Raw genomic sequence first — 17321 nt, forward strand, 5'->3', positions numbered from 1 at the left:
TCATGACTGAATTTAGCAGAGCTGTTCAAGGCTGAGATCTTTGGATTTATTAAAAAAGGTAGCTGCTGGTGGGGTGTAGGGAATGAGCACTGCTCACAACATTCAAACTCACCTATCTCTTTGTTTGTAATATCCTAAATCTGTTCCTCTCCAGAGAAGGTTTATTTTTGGGAGAGGAGCAGTCTTTAATATGTTTCTTGCAAATGTGAGCTAGTTATTGCTGTTATTTGGAGGAATTTTCTATTACATTTGCCTTTTTCTTTTTATTGGTGTTTTTTAATGAAGTGGCAACACTATCTATAGCCTGAAAGAGAAGCCTTTATATACTTGATAAATAAACTGGAAAAATAAATCTGATTGTGGGCTCATTTCAAGTCAAAAGGCATCTAGGACAAAAAAAAAAAGAAAAAAAAGGCTGATGCGTCCTTTTTTATGGACTCATGCATCCCCTAGAACCTCCTCATGCCTCACAGTTGGAGAACTGCTGTTCTAGTGTGTTAGCCCATCCTACCACAATGCAGTGTATGTCTGTGACACTACTCAAGGATGTTCCAATCACTGACATTTTCAAACTGGGGTTTCAGTACATACTTTTTTCCAAGAATGCTTTGGTTCATGCCTCTAGGTCAGATGAGGGAATTGGCAGTGCTGTTCTATCCTCAGTTTTGGCATCTCCTGCAAAGCTTCGCTACCCTGTATTGTTAGTGAGTCACCTAAAATGAAGCACCTATATGGACATTGCTCAAAGAAGAAAGAAAGGTTATTCATCTTATGCATGAACTGGAGTCCTTTGAAATGTGTGTCCCTCTGCGTGGTCCACAGCCTGCCCCCTCTGCTTCTGCATTTCCCTGGTGGGATCTTGCAGTAGGGCAGGGTGAGCACATTTTTTACATCAGGTCCCACTTTTGAGCCCTGCAATTAGATGGGGTCCTCTCAACCTGTGGGAGGACCACAGGGATGTGGGGGTGGGGGAGGTGTTCAGGAAGGGGGTGCAGGGAGGCTGCAAGGTGTGCCCTGAAGGAAGAGTGGTGCTCAGGGGGTGGGACCCCGAGAGGTACCTTATGAAGCTGGGAACTCACCAGCTGCCCCTGCTGCTTGACACAGGGCCTCTGCACATTCTGATTGGCCCAGCAGCAGAGGGGGACATTCCATTGGCAACAACAGTGGTGGAGGCCTCACAGGAGAAAGCAGAGGGCTGGGTAGGCAGCAGAAGCCACGGGGGTCGGGGAAAGCCAATCATGCTGTTCCCCCATTACAAAATGTCACACACCCCACTTTGTGCATCCCTGCAGTAGGGAACAGAGGATAGTTTGCCCAGGCAGCCCTATAGATCATCGCTATGGGGAACAAGGATGTGTAGGGCACATATGTGGCTGAAGAGGCACCACTCTTGATAATCTTTGATCAAAGGCACAGGAAGTGCAAGAACATGTGACATGAAGTACCCAGAGCAGTCTGGAGAGCTCCAAATACTGCATGAGAGAAATAACCTCTCCTGGTGCCCAGAATGTTTTCCTGACAGTTTGTAGTCTATGACTTTTTTTGAAAGGATGTTGAAAAACTGGCCTGAGAGTGCAAAAAAGAAAGAAATATCATTTCAATGCTGGAAAAAATTCCTCACAGTCAGAGACTGAGTGAGTTCAGTTTTAGTTTATCAAAAATAAGAGAAGTGATCTGCTTAAATCATGTCTTCATGGGAGAAAATGCTGGATGCCAGAGGGCTCTTTAATTTAGCAGACAAAGGCATACAAAGCAGCAGTGGCTAGAATCTAAAACCAGATAAATTCATATTAAAAAAAAACTGGGACAAATTTCAAATTATCAGAGGGGTAGCCATGTTAGTCTGGATCTGTAGCAGCAACGAAGGGTCCTGTGGCACCTTATAGACTAACAGAAAAGTTTAGAGCATGAGCTTTCGTGAGTTAACTCACTTCTTCAGATGCTCCGACAGAGACAAACACCTACAGGATCTGCACCAAGCATTCTTGAGACTGCAATACCCACCTGAGGAAGTGAGAAAACAAATCAACAGAGCCAGACGTGTGCCACGAAGCCTCCTGCTACAGGACAAGCCCAAGAGAGAAACCAACAGAACACCACTAGCCATCACCTACAGTCCTCAGCTAAAACCTCTACAGCGCATCATCAGGGATCTACAACCCATCCTGGACAATGATCCCACACTTTCACAGGCCTTGGGAGGCAGACCTATCATTGCTCACAGACAACCTGCCAACCTAAAACAAATCCTAACAAGCAACTATACACCGCACCACAGTCACTCTATCTCAGGGACCCATCCATGCAACAAACCTCGTTGCCAGCTCTGCCCACATATGCATACCAGCAACATCATTAGAGGACCTAACCGGATCAGCCACACCATCGTGGGTTCATTCAGCTGCACATCTACCAATGTAATTTATGCCATCATGTGCCAGCAATGCCCCTCTGCCATATACATCAGACAAACTGGACAGTCTCTACGTAAAAGAATAAATGCACACAAATCAGACATCAGAAATGGCAATATACAAAAACCCATAGGAGAGCACTTCAATCTCCCAGGCCACACAATAGCAGATTTAAAAGTAGCTATCCTACAGCAAAGAAATTTCAAGACCAGACTCCAAAGAGAAATTGCTGAGCTACAATTCATCTGCAAATTCAATACCCTCAACTCAGGATTAAACAAAGACTGTGAATGGCTAGCTAAATACAAAAGCAGCTTCCCCTCTCTTGGAGTCCACACCTCCAGATCTACTGATGACAATACAACTCAGCTTTCCTGACTGAGCTAACCTCGTTATCCCCAGCCTTGCTCTGGCCTATTTATACCTGGCCTTGCAGATTTCCAGGACCAGCATCTGAAGAAGTGAGTTAACTCACGAAAGCTCATGCTCTAAACTTTTCTGTTAGTCTATAAATTTCAAATTGTGAGAGCGATTAGCTTTTAGAAGGGCCCTGGTAGAGTCTCCATGAGTGTCAATTTTTAAATCAAGATTGGATATTTATTTCTAATGTTATGCTGTAGAAAGAATTTGGAAAAGTTAGGGCCTCTATAATATAGATAAGACTAGATGGTCAGAGTGGTCTCATCTGTCCACTTAACCTACACAGAGATAACTGGATTAAATTGATTTGCCAGTGATACACAGGCAGTCAGAGTAGAGGATCTAACCGTCACTTACGGTCTACATGACATCTGTAGTGGAACAGGCCTTGTTAGTAAACAAAGGGGACATCCCCTGGTTTTGCTCAATGCACTATTTAGGGAGAAGTGCAGGATCAGGACTGGTAGTATGTAGGTTACATTGCCAGATATTTAAGGGGTTGGAAGTCTATGTAAATTGGTGGCATATAGGGGCATGTCAAATGGATAATAGATTTGTGTTTAAAGTTATTTGTTAAGTTTACTCATTATTTGCAGCCAGTGGTATTAACGCACAAATATTTCAAGTATTTTGTTTGCTGCCGTTGCCTCTGAGCTGGTACAGTTACTAATGGAGCTTTACTGACTATAAGTGTTGTATAAGCCTGGAAATAGTGTTCATAAATGCATCGCTGCTGCTTCACAGCCTGTATGGGTTGTGTTTGGTCAGACACACAAAGATATTTTTCAGTTATTCTAATTCTAAAACTCTTCCCTGCCTGCCTTCCAAAAATGTTTTGCTCATGTTATAGCAAATCTCAGCAATGCCCCTTTAGGCAAACAGCAACAATCACACTTTGAAATATCAATATGCTCCTTGACATGAAGTGAACAGATCTTGAAACAAAATCATTCTGTTGCACAGAATCCCAGAACTGGAAGGTACCTCAAGAGGTCATCAAGCCCAGTCACCTGCCCTCACAGCAGGACCAAGCACCATTTAGATCATCACTGTTAGATATTTATCTGACCTGTTCTTAAATAATTCCAATGATGGAGATTCTACAACTATCCTAGACCAGTGCTTAACCACCCTGTGCTTAACCAGTGCTATTCCAGTGCTTAACCACCCTGATATTTAGGAAGTTTTTCCTAATATCCACCTAATCCTCCCTCACTGCAGTTTAACCCTATTGCTTCTTGTCCTATCATCAGAGGCTAAGGAGAATAATTTTTCTCCCTCATTGTAACACCCATTTAGGTAGTTGAAAGCTACTGTCATGTGCCCTCTTAGCCTTCTGTTTTCCAAACTAAATAAACCCAGTTCTTTCAGTCTTCTCCCGTAGGCCATATTTTCTAGCCCATTAATCATTTTAGTTGCTCTTCTCCGGACCCTTTCCAATTTTTCCACATCTTTTCTAAAACATGTGGCCCAGAACTGGGCACAGTACTCCAACTGAGGCCTAAAAAGCACCAAGTAGAGCAGAAGAATTACTTGTCTTGTTCACAACACTCCTGTTAATGCATCCCAGAATGATTTTTTTTTCAACAGTGTTACACTATTGACTCATACTCAGTTTGTGGTCCACTAGTACCCCTAAATATCTTTCTGCGGTACTCCATCCTAGGGAATCACTTCCTGTTTTGTATGTGTGAAACTGATTGTTGCTCCCTAAGTGGAGTACTTTGCATTTGTCCTTATTAAACTTCATTCTGTTTTCCTCAGACCATTTCTCCAGTCTGTTCAGATCATTTTGAATTCTGACCCTATCCTCCAAAGCGCTGGCAAAGCCTCCCAGCTTGGTATCATCTGCAGCCTTGATAAGCATACTCTTTATGCCATTACCTAAATCATTGATGAAGATATTGAACAGAGCTCTGAAACTGACAGAGTATATTTTGATAGCATATGTTCTATTTTTAAAATTTAATACAGACCTACTGCTATGAAATTGCTTTATCATAATAGCAACGTATAGTGTTTTTTATTTTGGAAAATTTCAGGGTTCATTTTTTACTGCATATGAGAATATTTGAGTCAAAACTGTCACCAGTCAGCTTTTCACATTGCTTCAAGTTTTGACTGTAGCTGCAAATGTGGCACATAAGAAATTATGATGCTGATGATTTAACTTGTTTAGAACAAAATAATATGAGTAATTTTTCTGGAGAAAACAAGCTTGTTTAATAACCAGGGGAGTCTATTTAAATGTTTTTTTCATAGAAGAAAAATAGAAAGAGGGAAATCCAGAAGATTAACAGAAAAAAAGAAGATACACATTTGTTATTTTAAGTGAATTTAGCAAATACTAGATGAGCTCCCATTCTTTATTCTTTAATGTACAGCTATATAACTGCAAATCTGTGCTCTCATTTACCAAGCTGATCTTGTGCTGATACTTGGACATTGATCTCCAGTCATTTATCCTGCGTTATACAAGCACTAATATGAACAAAGAGAATGTGTGGTGTTTTATGAACTGAAATTATCAGGGCTTGTATCCACCAAATTTGTGCCACACATGTCACATCTCACAGAGACTTCTTCCTGGTGTCCTCACTTCAGTGGAACAACTCATCTCCTCCTCCTTCTGCCGGTGTTGACACTACAATTAACCACTTTCTGCATCACAGTCAGTCAGGAGAGAACAATGCCAGCTGGAAAATTGACAATACAGGTTCCACCTCCCTGGTCTGGCACCCTCAGGACCCCAGTGGTCCCAAACAAGGGATTTCACTGGACCAGGGGAGGCTAATGCCCCCTGGTCCCCAGCCACCTCCGCTGTCCTGCATAGCTCACTGCTTCAGCAGGCTCTCCTCCCTGGTCCTGGCTCTAGCTCCGTGTGCAGGGCAGCTGCAGGATGCCAGCTCCTCAGCCCCAGCCCTGCACAGGACAGCTGCGGGACTCCGGCTCCCCGGCCCCTGCCCCAGCTCTGTGCGTGGCAGCTGGGGGGAATCTGGCACCCCAGCCCCGGCTCCACAGAGCTGCTGGGGGATGCTGGCTCTCCAGCCCTTGCCCCGCAAAGGGCTTAGCTTGCCTTCCTGCCCCAGCCCACTGGTCCAGGAGCATCCCTTGTCCTACTAGATGAGGGATGTTGCCAGACCAAAGAATGCCAGGTTTTGGAGGTGCAACAAGTATGTTCAGATAATCAGCTGTGTATTAATAGCCCCCAGCCCTGAACGAAGCATCCTCTCTCTATTCCAGTACTAGCAGACAGTAGGGGAACCTAAAGTTCCTAAGCAGTGGATCTCTCTGGATCCACAGATCTACACATACTGGGATTCAGTACTTAAGCCTGCAGATCCGTGACACTACCATAGTAAATTCCCTAGTTCAGGGCGACTGACAGAATCACCAGGCCCTTGAGCCAGGTGGGGTGGGGAGGCAGCTGTACACTCTCAGAAGGGAGATGGCTCAGGCAGAGCTGGGGCTGGAGCTAGTCTCTCCCTTCAGCACCTCCTGGACCACACTGTGTATGGCTCTGGTGTCAATTTAAAGGGCCAGGGTCCCTGGCCATCCCCACTGCCACAGTAGTGGCAGCCAGGAGCCCTGGGCGCTTTTGAATGCCCATGCCCCGGGGCAGTTGCCCATTTTTACCCTCCCTCCCCATATCGGCAAACCTGCACTAGTTTCAAGAGAATACCAGCTGGAATGCATTTTTCTTTCATTCTGTGGAAATGTGTTCACTTTCACCAGAACAACTCAGGTTTATGAGGTGCTTTGTCACTTGGATTGTCTTCAGTCTTTACTGCAATATTTTTCCTTATATATTAACCAAATATTTTTACCCTTTTTAGGGTCCCCCAGGGGGTGGAGGACCACCAGGAACACCCATCATGCCTAGTCCAGCAGGTATCCAAATCTAATGAGAAAATTTACACACAATGTAAATAACATTCTTGGGGGGTGGGAAAGTAGGTAATATAAGAGTTCCGTATTCTAGGTCTTCCTGTGCCTATTTGCTACCAGTGCAGATTAATGGACAGATCCACCTTATGTATATTTCAGCAAGCAATGGTCAGTGTAAAGCTCACACTTCTGTACTCTTCTCTCATTTTCACTCTCTCCCTCTCCCTTCCTTCCTCCCTCCCTCCTGTGTGTTCCTCCTGCTCTTCTGGAGAGAGGGACAGTATGGTTGCTAATTTAATTTTACTGCTTCCTTCCAGGGCTCTCAAGACCATTTTTTCCTGGTCTCAATTAGCAACAGCAAGGAAAAAGAGCTAACACAGAATGTGCATTGTTTCTGCTAGTTATGTTCCGCATGCATTTGCCAATAACTTTTATGCATCCTGTGAGATTGCCCTGGAGTATTTTGCTGGGGAACACTTCAAGAGGGAGTTTAAAGGACTGCCCTATAGGTTCGGCTCAGCCAGCTAGTTATGCATTAAGAAGAGTGGCAAGCATTCCCCTATCTCAAGGTTCTGCAAAGTTCATAACATGAAAGAAAAATTGGAAGAGGTTGAGGAGGGTGGACGTACATGACTCGTCCTCTCTTTCCATGGATAGCACAAGGGATCTGGTACACAGAAGGTGTTTGCCTCTGTTCTGGTGTCCCAACTTCATCAATCTTCCTTAGATCAGTCAGACTTCTGGCAATCTTCCACTTCTAAGAAGCACATCTCCTTCTCATCTTCCTTTCCTCCACCAACAGGTCACAGAACTCTACTTCTAGGGATCTTTCCATCTTTAGAACATTTTACATCTTCAGACTCACATACTCATACCCACCTGCCATCATTACTTGCATAAAGGATAGGGAAATTTTTTTTAAGAGCCAGAAGCAGAGCTTCCCATCCCTTCTGTGGAAATTTTCCTTACACTAATGGAAAAACCTCATTAAACATGTGGGTAGAATTTTAAAAATGCCATCTGTGATAGAAGAAAAAAGGAGGACTATTTTCCTGTTAATTGCTGAAGAAGATAACTAATGTGTGCTGGCAGTTAAATATTTAAGTATCTCAATGTAAAAACAAGCCCCTCTTATGCATGTTCTTCTACAAATGCTTGACGCTGCAGTAAATTGCCAGTGACATATGTAAGGGACCAGTACAGACCATGAACAAGCTTTCCCTTAAGGAACTGTTGTTTTTGTTTGGATGAAGGTAAAAGAAGCTGTTTCAAAGGACATGCATGGGGTCTCCCACTGTCCCCACTTTGTCTCAGAAAGTGGTGAGCAGCCTGTACGCTGTTAAACTCAAAGCTTTCTTGGTCTTTGTTGCATTGCCTCTAGGGTAGAGAGGGTGAAGATTTTGTAGAGAGAGCATGGAATGTAGCTACGTGGCTCTCTTGTCATTCTTTCTACAAACCACAGAGATGTGATTCCATGTTTGGATGTGTCCTTTTGCAGATGTGTTCATCACTTGGTGATTTGCAGAGATTTTCTGGAAGTCTTTCCCATCTCAACTAATTATTTTTGTTGGATGGGATGTCTCTGTCCAAATGTTTTTAACTGCTATATTTTTGGGAAGATGTTTTCCCTATGTTCCTCCTGGCTATATTTTTTGCCTTTCCTTCTCTGCAAACTGTCTTTCAGGAATGCTAACATTTAGTGGCAAGCCAAGACTCAAAATCAAGTATTATTTACCAAGTAATTTATTTTTTGAACCCTGGCTTCTTCTCATCCCTTAGTTCAGTCAAGTAGTTCCATAGGATGTATTATGTATTATCTTGTTAGTTAAAATCTATATTGTAGCTGTGGAAATCTTCAAGCCTTGGGGAGGGGAAAGGAAATGGAGTTGATCTGTCTGACAGACAAGAATACGAGAGCTTTGCATCTGCTGCTGCTAACCTGAAATCTGCATAAGGAATACCCATTAATTAGCATTGGTGGAAATCAGAGCACAAAAAGTGTTTTAGTAAGTGAGAAATTCTCCTTTCATAGAGACTGCAGAAAGCTAGTAATCTGAATGTTTTAGAAAAACTATTTTAGGAACTAAGTGGTTACAAATTGTTGATGATTTATAGACATATTAACAATGATGCGTAAACTCAGTCTAGAAGTAGTCACAGCAACCATTTAGAAAGCATTGAAATTATTCCTTTTCATAGATCTGCCATTTGACTAAGAATAGAGATACTATGAAATAGTCTCCCGTATTTTGAGTGAGTGAAATGGCTCAGACGTAGGAGAAATATTACAAAAATTATGAGAAATTATAGTAGATGAGCAGTTTTATCTCAAATCACATCTTTGTCTTTCAAATAATATTTGTTTCAGATTCAACCAACTCTGGAGACAACATGTACACTTTAATGAATGCAGTACCACCTGGACCCAACAGACCTAATGTAAGTATGCAGTTATTGTGTTTTTTCAGCACTGTGCAGGCCTGTTTGATTCATTCAGTGACTCACCAGACATTCACATCTGAATCATGCTTATTTTCCCCATTTTGAGTGGGTACACTGCACTTACTTCCTGTCAACAAAATTCATTTTTTCTGCATTTTTAATGTCTTAAAAACATTTTGAATCAGTCATGTGCTATGTATACAACAGCCTTTTACACCTTGAATGTCTTGACATTTGTACAGGTTAAACCTCTCTAGTCCAGAATGCTCTCATCCATCAAACTCCATAGTCTGGCACGATTTTAGTTAGCTCAATGACCACTTTGCATAGGTGTGGCCAAGTTTCCTGTGGCCCAATAAAGTTTGTTTACAGCTAGCAGTCCTGGCTCTCAGTGTTATGTACTCTGTTAGTTAGCTCTGATTTACCTGCAGTGGAAGTGTTGGTGGTAGTAGTAGTAGTAGTAGGCATCCTTCGATCTCGAGGGATCTTGGGTTTGCGCTCCAGTTGGACTGGTTCGAGCAGCGTCTTCTGTGGCTGTGCAGTCCAATGAGAGAGTGGCAGTCCTTTCTGCACTGTGAGCAGCAGCAGGCAGATGTCGCTCTGGTATCACAGGCACGGATCTTCCTGAGGGCTCTTCTGTCTTCCGCTTCCTTCACCAAGGTAGTTTCATACATAACAAGAGCTTCCTTCACTCTCTGTTTCCAGGCATGCCTGTCTGAGGCAAGCGAATGCCAGGTGTTCACACTGATAGAGAGAGCGCTAAGGTCACGCTTGCATGTGTCCTTGTAGCACAATTTAGGTCGCCCTTTCGGCCTCTTTCCAGACACCAGTTCGCCGACGAGGAGGTCCTTCGGTATTCGGCCATCCGTCATGCGTGAGACATGGCCCAGCCAGCGCATACGCCTCTTTTTGAGAAAGGTGAACATGGAGGCGGTGCCTGCCCTCTCAAGCACTGCGCTGTTGGAGACCTTGTCCTGCCATGAGATGCCGAGTATGCACTTAAGGCAGCGCATGTGGAATGTGTTGAGCCGCTGCTCTTGTTTTGAACGCAAAGTCCATGTGTCACTGGCGTACATCAATGTGCTCAAAACACAGGCTGTGTAGACCTGCACCTTGGTGTGTACAGTGAGCTTATTGTTAGCCCATACTCTCTTCGTCAGCCTGGAGAACATTGTGGTGGCTTTTCCAATGAGCTTGTTGATCTTGCTATCAAGTGACAAGTTGTCCGAGATCATCGAGCCTAGGTACACGAACTCATGGACGACTTCCAGTTTGTAGTCTAGCACGTTGATAGATGGCTTGTTACCCACATTTTGGCCCATCATCTGGGTCTTCTTTAAGCTGATTGTGAGGCCAAATTCCATACATGCATCCACAAAGCGAGTTATGAGTGACTGCAGTTCCTGCTGAGTGTGAGCAGCAATAGCTGCATCGTCAGCAAAAGGGAACTCCCTTAGACTCTTTGTAAGCACCCTGGTCTTTGCTCTAAGCCTCGACAGTTTGAAGAGGTTGCCATCCGTTCTCGTGTGGAGAGAGGTGCCCTCTGTAGCAGTTCTGAAGGCATATTTGAGCAAAACTGCAAAGAAGAGGCCAAACAGTGTTGGAGCCAGCACACACCCCTGCTTCACTCGGCTGAGAATCTCAAAGGGTTCGGATGTGGATCCATCATATACGACGGTCCCCTTCATGCCTTCATGGAAGGCCCTAATAATGCTGAGCAGAGTTGGGGGACAGCTGATCTTAGCCAGAATCACAAACAGAACTTTTCTGCTGACAAGGTCAAATGCCTTGGTCAGGTTGATGAAGGGAACATACAAAGGTTTGTTCTGCTCCCTGCACTTTTCTTGTAGTTGCCTAACAGAGAAAACCATGTCTATGGTGGACCGTTCAGCTCTGAACCCACACTGAGACTCAGGATAGACTCTCTCCGCAAGAACATTAAGCCCCTTCAGAACAACACGTGCAAATAGCTTCCCCACGGTACTGAGAAGGGACATGCCGTGATAGTTGTTACAATTGCTTTTGTCACCCTTGTTCTTGTAGACAGTAATGATGTTAGCATCCCTCATATCTTGCGGTACGCTGCCTTCTCTCCAGTATTGGCAAAGTATTCCATGCAGCTCTGAAACTAGGGTACCGTTGGCGCATTTGAGAATTTCTGAGGGAATACCATCTTTCCCTGGGGCTTTTCCAGAAGAGAGTGCTTTTAGCGCATCACTGAGTTCCTCCAAGGTGTGCTCAGCATCGAGTTCAGTCATGGTGGGCAGAGGCTCGATGGCATTCAGGGCTCTCTCTGTAACTACGGTCTCTCTGGCATACAACTGTGAGTAGTGTTCCACCCAGCGTTCCATCAGCTTGGTTCTGTCCTTCAAGACCTTGCCTGTGGCCGACTTAAGTGGGGCAGTCTTTCTTTGTGATGGACCGATGGCCTGCTTGATCCCATCGTACATTCCTCGCGTGTTACCAGTGTCCGTGGCCTGCTGAATCTTGGAGCAGAGTTGGAGCCAGTAATCATTGGCACACCGCCGAGCAACCTGCTGCACTTGACTCCAAGCAGATTGGAGCGCCTGCAGGTTCACCTCACTGGGAGAGGACCTGGATGCAGCCAGTGCCTGTCTCTTCTTCTCAATCAGGGGCATCAGGACTTCGGTGTGGGCCTCAAACCAATCAGCAGACTTGACTGTCTTCTTCCCAAAGGTAGATATCGCAGTATTATAGATAGTGTCCCGTAGTTGTTCCCACCTCTTGCTGATATCAGTGTCGTCTGGGCGGAGCAAGGCCTCTTCAAGCGCTTGGACAAACTCGCATACTTTTGAAGGGTCACGAGTCTTGCCAGTGTCAATGCGCGGCCTCCCTGGAGCGAAAGAATCTTCGCAGGTGGATGTGCACCTTACTACACACAAGCAAATGGTCAGTGTCACAGTCTGCGCTGTGGTAGCTACGTGTCACCCTGACATTACCTAAACAGCTGCGTTTGGTGAGGACGAGGTCAAGCTGGTGCCAATGTTTCAATCTTGGGTGTCGCCACAAAACTTTGTGCTGGGGTTTGATGTTGAAGAAGGTATTGGTTATGCAGAGGTCATGTTGGGAGCAGAGTTCAAGGAGGCGTGTCCGTTTTCATTCATCTTCCCTGTTCCAAACTGTCCTAGACAGCATGGCCAGCTGTGGTGGTCGCTGCCAGCTCTGGCGTTGAAGTCGCCAAGGATGAATAGCGGCTCATGGGAAGGTACCTCACTGATGGCAATGCTAAGTGCATCATAGAACTTGTCCTTAACTTCCTGGGCAGAAGTTAAAGTAGGCGCATAGACGCTGAAGATGTTGACCATGCCCACTGGTGTTTGAAGCTGGATTTTCAGCATTCTCTCAGTTCCCACATTTGGTGGTATGACTGAGCCAACTAGGCTGTTTCTGATTGTGAAGCCAACACCATGTTCTCTGGTCTCTTCTGGAGGCTTCCCATGCCAGAAAAAGGAAAAGTCCTTCTCCCTGAGACATCCAGAGGATGATAGCCTTGTTTCCTGGAGGGCCATGATGTCCATCCGCAGTCTTCTCAGCTCGTTGTTAATGATTGCTGTCTTCCGGGGGTTACTAATGGTCTGTAGGTCTTCTGTAAGGCCCAGAGTCATGGTCCTTACATTCCATGTGCCCAGCCTGAAGGCTGGATTATTTTGTTGCTTGTTTGCTTTGCCTGGTGTAAGGTTAACGATCCACCTGTCGGTGATTCCCTAAGCCCCACACACCCAGTGGAGCAAGTGGACTGTGGCAAGGCAGCACCTACTTGGATGGGGGCTGCCCAGCTTGAGGCGGGCGGTAGCTGCCCAATGAGATGCAAAGATCTCTCCCACCATCGGAAGCAACCCCTGGCGCCTCGCTCTGCGCCAATCGAGTGCAGTGGCTTAATACCGGTAACTGCTGCTTCCCATGTTGTGTCACCGCTCAGAAAGCGATGCCGGAGTGTCCTCTCCAGGGTGCAAGCCTGGGCAAGTAAGTTTGAAGAACCAGCTGATGCCCAGCAGCAGGTTCCCCCTCTCCACACCACTGATGTAATCCAAGGGAAAGGCGGAAGCCAGTACAGCTTGGCACCAATGTCGTCACAGGAGCTGCCAGAGTGAGATTGAGCACAACCTCAAACTGCCTTAGGGGCTCCATCTCCGGAGTTTTCCTCAGGGTTTACTCCCGAAGCCTTTCCCATGACTAGGTATCGCCGCAAGGCAGCAGAGGTTTTAAATCAGAGTTTCCTTCTCCTAGGTGGGCAGCCTTCCCAGGCTGACGAGCCCCATCTGCCCGAAGCAGCTGGTTTGAAGGCGCCAGTCGCCCGCCTTCGCCCCTTCTCCTGTCAGTGCAAACAGTTTCGCCGGGCTTAGAAACTAAGCCACACGTGAAGGCCAGGAGCTGGACTTCGGTTGTCAGAGGCTATTGGAGACGCACGCCATGGGAGCATTTTATAGATAGTGGGAAGTGTTGGTCATGTGCTAGAAAATATTGACCTCCTATCGTCCAGAACATTCTCTCATCTGGCACTGGTCAGCTCTTGAGGGTTCCGGGCAAGAGAGGTTCAACCTGAACACGTAAGAACTTCAAGCACTGCATGTAAGTCGGAGAGATGACTAAATATAAATAAATTTGTCACCCTGGGGCTGCTGTTCTGGTCCATAGTAGTACACCCTGTCAGAACTCATCTGATAGCCTTCATCAGTCTGTGCAGAACTTAAACGTTCATTACAGAAACATTTTTCTACTTCTTAATGTAAGGACAACTGCTGAATGTGACCTGGTCAATGATGTCTTACCAGTTCTGCAGAGGGATAAAATCAGTAGCTTTATGAAGGGTGAGATCTGCCTTGTTCATTTAAGTAAATTGTTAAATATGAAATTTAATAGCAATCAGTGGTGCCAACAGCCACTGCAGGCCTCAGGGCAGTGTGTGTGCATGAGGAGAGGGGTGACTCTGTGGCCCAGAAGGGATGTGGCCAAAAGCAAATGGGGCAGGGCCTGGGGTAGTCAGCCCTCAATATCACTCAGACTGTGGTGCTATTCCTTCCCCCACTCCCTGCCAGCCATGCATAGCTGGAGCAGTACCATGGCATTTCAAAGGGTCCCGGAGCTCCAGCTGCTGCTCTGAAACCCCGGGCAACTGCCCTCTTTGCCTCCCTCTTTGGTGGGCCTGATGACGACCATTGAACGTTAACTGTGACACCCCTGATTATTTTAGGAAAACATCCAGCCATTCTGGAAGTGATGAAAACTTGGATTGTTAAAAAGAAATGTCGTCTCTTTCTAACCCTTGTATTTGCCCTCAATTTAGTTGCCATTTATGCACACAGACCATGGAATTAGAGGACCATTTGAAAAAAGGCCACAAGAATTTAAGTAATGGTTAAATTACATTTATTGAAATTCATTGCATGTTTATCCAGAAGTGCTGTAAATATCTATGTTTTCAATTTGAATACCAGGTGTAATGATAAACTCTAAAAGTCTGAACTGGCAGAACTATTGTTGCAGTGGTAATGCTCTGTAGTTCGTTGTGATGAGCACCACAGGTAGGGTAGGATTTCCAAGAGAGATCTGTGCTGGCCATTAACTTCAACAGGAGTAGTTTTTAGTCAACACTGAGTGCTTTTGCAAGTCTCAATCATAATACTTAAGTAGAACATAAGCAGTGCATAGGCCACAGGCTAAAGCTGCACAGAAATGAATTTCTCCAGAAGTGAGTGCACTACACAGTAACTGAGGTAAATGCTGGAAAAAAAACATAGAAATGAAGACAATGTAAATGAAAATCACAGAAATAATTCATTCAGAAATAGATTATACTATTCAGTTTTTCCATTTCTATTTTTGTATTTATAAATGTTTTATTAGATTATCTGCAATATATTAATGAATTAATATGAATGTTAATATATTTTCATTATCCTTTTTACAGTTTCCAATGGGCCCAGGGTCAGATGGACCTATGGGGGGACTAGGTGGAATGGAATCACATCATATGAATGGATCTTTAGGTAAGGAATTATAACAAAATTAATGAATACTGATTTTGGAAATGTTTTTATGACTAACTCCATAGTATCCACAGCTCTAAATAATGGGGGCAGGTTGTACATGAAAATAATTTGAAAATTAAAAACACTGTATCAACATCAATCAGAAGTTCATGGTTGGCAGTGCTTCAACCCCAACTTTTCCTTGCAGACTTTCTGCCCTGCACTTTAGGTTATGCCAAAAAGCATAGCTTAGGCCTGAATTTAGCCCAGAAACTGAAGATTGTGAGACAACATGTCTGGAAGAATGAGAATGAGGAGGAGAGCGGAGAAGGCTGTGGTAAAATGAGAAAAATGGTATTCAACCTAAGGAAAGAATGCACCAAAACCATCTTTGGCGGACTGATCCTGGGGAATTAAAATTCAAATATGTAGCAAATTCTCAACAGTCCTTATTTATGGAGCATGTTTTAGTACTCCCTAGATTACTTATAAGGCTATCTTGTGATTTTGTAGCAGAACTTTTATGTATATTTTTTGTAAAATGTCTTTATTTTTAATTGAAACAATGCACATTATTTCCAAGTCAATTAAAAACTCTTAACTTTATTGCAAACTTTTGCTAATATGTTGTAGCCTGACAATAACATGGTAGTTATAGGACTAATTAAAATTGAAGTAGTAGAAGAACTTTATGTGCACTGAGTATGTGATTATTTATTTTCTTGGTCTTCCAAGCAATTAAAAATTAATCATGGTTAATTGTGTGATTAATTGCACATTTAAACAATAGCAAAATAACATTTATTTAAATATTTTGGATGTTTTCTACATTTTCAAATATATTGATTTAAATTACAACAGAATACAAGGTGTACACTGCTAACTTTATTTTTATTGCAAATATTGGTCCTGTAAAAAACAAAAGAATAGTATTTTTCAATTCCTGTTTACATGTGCAGCCTATTTTCATGACAGTTGAAATTACAAATGTAGAAATGTATACAAATGTTTATATAAAAACCTGCAAAGACAAAGAAAACAATGGAAAACTTTAGAGCTTACAAGTCTACTCAGTCCTACTTCTTGTTCAGCAAATTGCTCAAACAAATGAGTTTATTTATATTTGCAGGTGATAAACTGTCTACTGCTTGTTACAGTGTCACCCGAAAGTAAAAGCAGGCATTTGCCTGGCACTGTTGTAGCTGGCATTGTGAGATATTTACATACCAGATGACTAAAGTTTCATATGTCCTTTCATGCTTCAACTAGTATTCCAGAGGCTGCTGCTGATGCATTGTGCTCAATAGCGATCCAAAGCAGTGTCAAACAGCACATGTTCACTTCCATCGTCTGAGTCAGATGCCACCCAGCAGAAGGTTGTTATTATTTTCTGGTGCTTTGGGTTCTGTAGTTTCCAAATTAGAGTGTTTTTCTTTTAAGACTCTGAAAGAATGCTTCACAACTCCTCCATCTAAGATTTTTGAAGGCATGTCAGGTTCTTAAACTATGGGTTGAGTGTTCTAGCTAGCTTTAGAAATCTGACACTTGGTACCTTCTATGTGTTTTGTTGAATCTTCAGTGAAAGCAATCTGAAAATGAATGTATTCTGGATCATCATATGGGTAAAATAGAGCAGGAAACACACAATTCTACCCCGAGGCGGTTAGTCCCATATTTAATTAATGCATTTTTAATGAACATCATCAGCATGGAAACATATCCTCTGCTGTGGTCGTCAAAGCAAGGAGGATCATACGAGTGTTTATCATGTCAGACATATTAATATCTCTCATTGCTGTCTACAAAAGTGCCATTGAAAAACCTGTTACTGCTTTCAGGTAACATTGTAAATCAGAAGTGGACAGCAGTGTCTTCTATAAATGTCAAAAACTTTTTTCTCTAAGCAGTTCGCTGATAAGAAGCATGAGTAGATGGAATTGTAGGCTGCAAAGTTTTACATTGTTTTGTTTTTGAGTGCAGTTATGTGACCAAAAAAATCTAAATTTGTAAGTTGCACTTGCACAATAAAGATATTGTACTTCAGTATGGCTATGTAGTGAATTGAAAAATACTATTAATTTTATCATTTTTACAGTGAAAATGTTTATTTAAATAATCATATAAAGTGAGCATGTATCCTTTGTATTCTGTTGTGTAATTCAATCAA

The 17321-nt window shown here is 43.5% G+C and overlaps 1 protein-coding gene across 2 annotated transcripts in view; it reads left to right on the forward strand.

Annotated features, from left to right (window-relative positions):
• SSBP2 (single stranded DNA binding protein 2) overlaps positions 1-17321 on the forward strand; it is a 276155-nt gene that overhangs the window by 240546 nt on the left and 18288 nt on the right. For both annotated transcript variants that reach the window (XM_074995386.1, XM_074995387.1), the window contains 3 exons: positions 6671-6725; positions 9091-9161; positions 15094-15172. In XM_074995386.1, the coding sequence (XP_074851487.1) occupies positions 6671-6725; positions 9091-9161; positions 15094-15172 (205 nt within the window). The remainder of the gene's footprint in view (positions 1-6670; positions 6726-9090; positions 9162-15093; positions 15173-17321) is intronic.

Source organism: Carettochelys insculpta, chromosome 5 (assembly GCF_033958435.1).
Source record: "Carettochelys insculpta isolate YL-2023 chromosome 5, ASM3395843v1, whole genome shotgun sequence".
In the NCBI taxonomy this organism is placed as follows: domain Eukaryota; kingdom Metazoa; phylum Chordata; order Testudines; family Carettochelyidae; genus Carettochelys; species Carettochelys insculpta.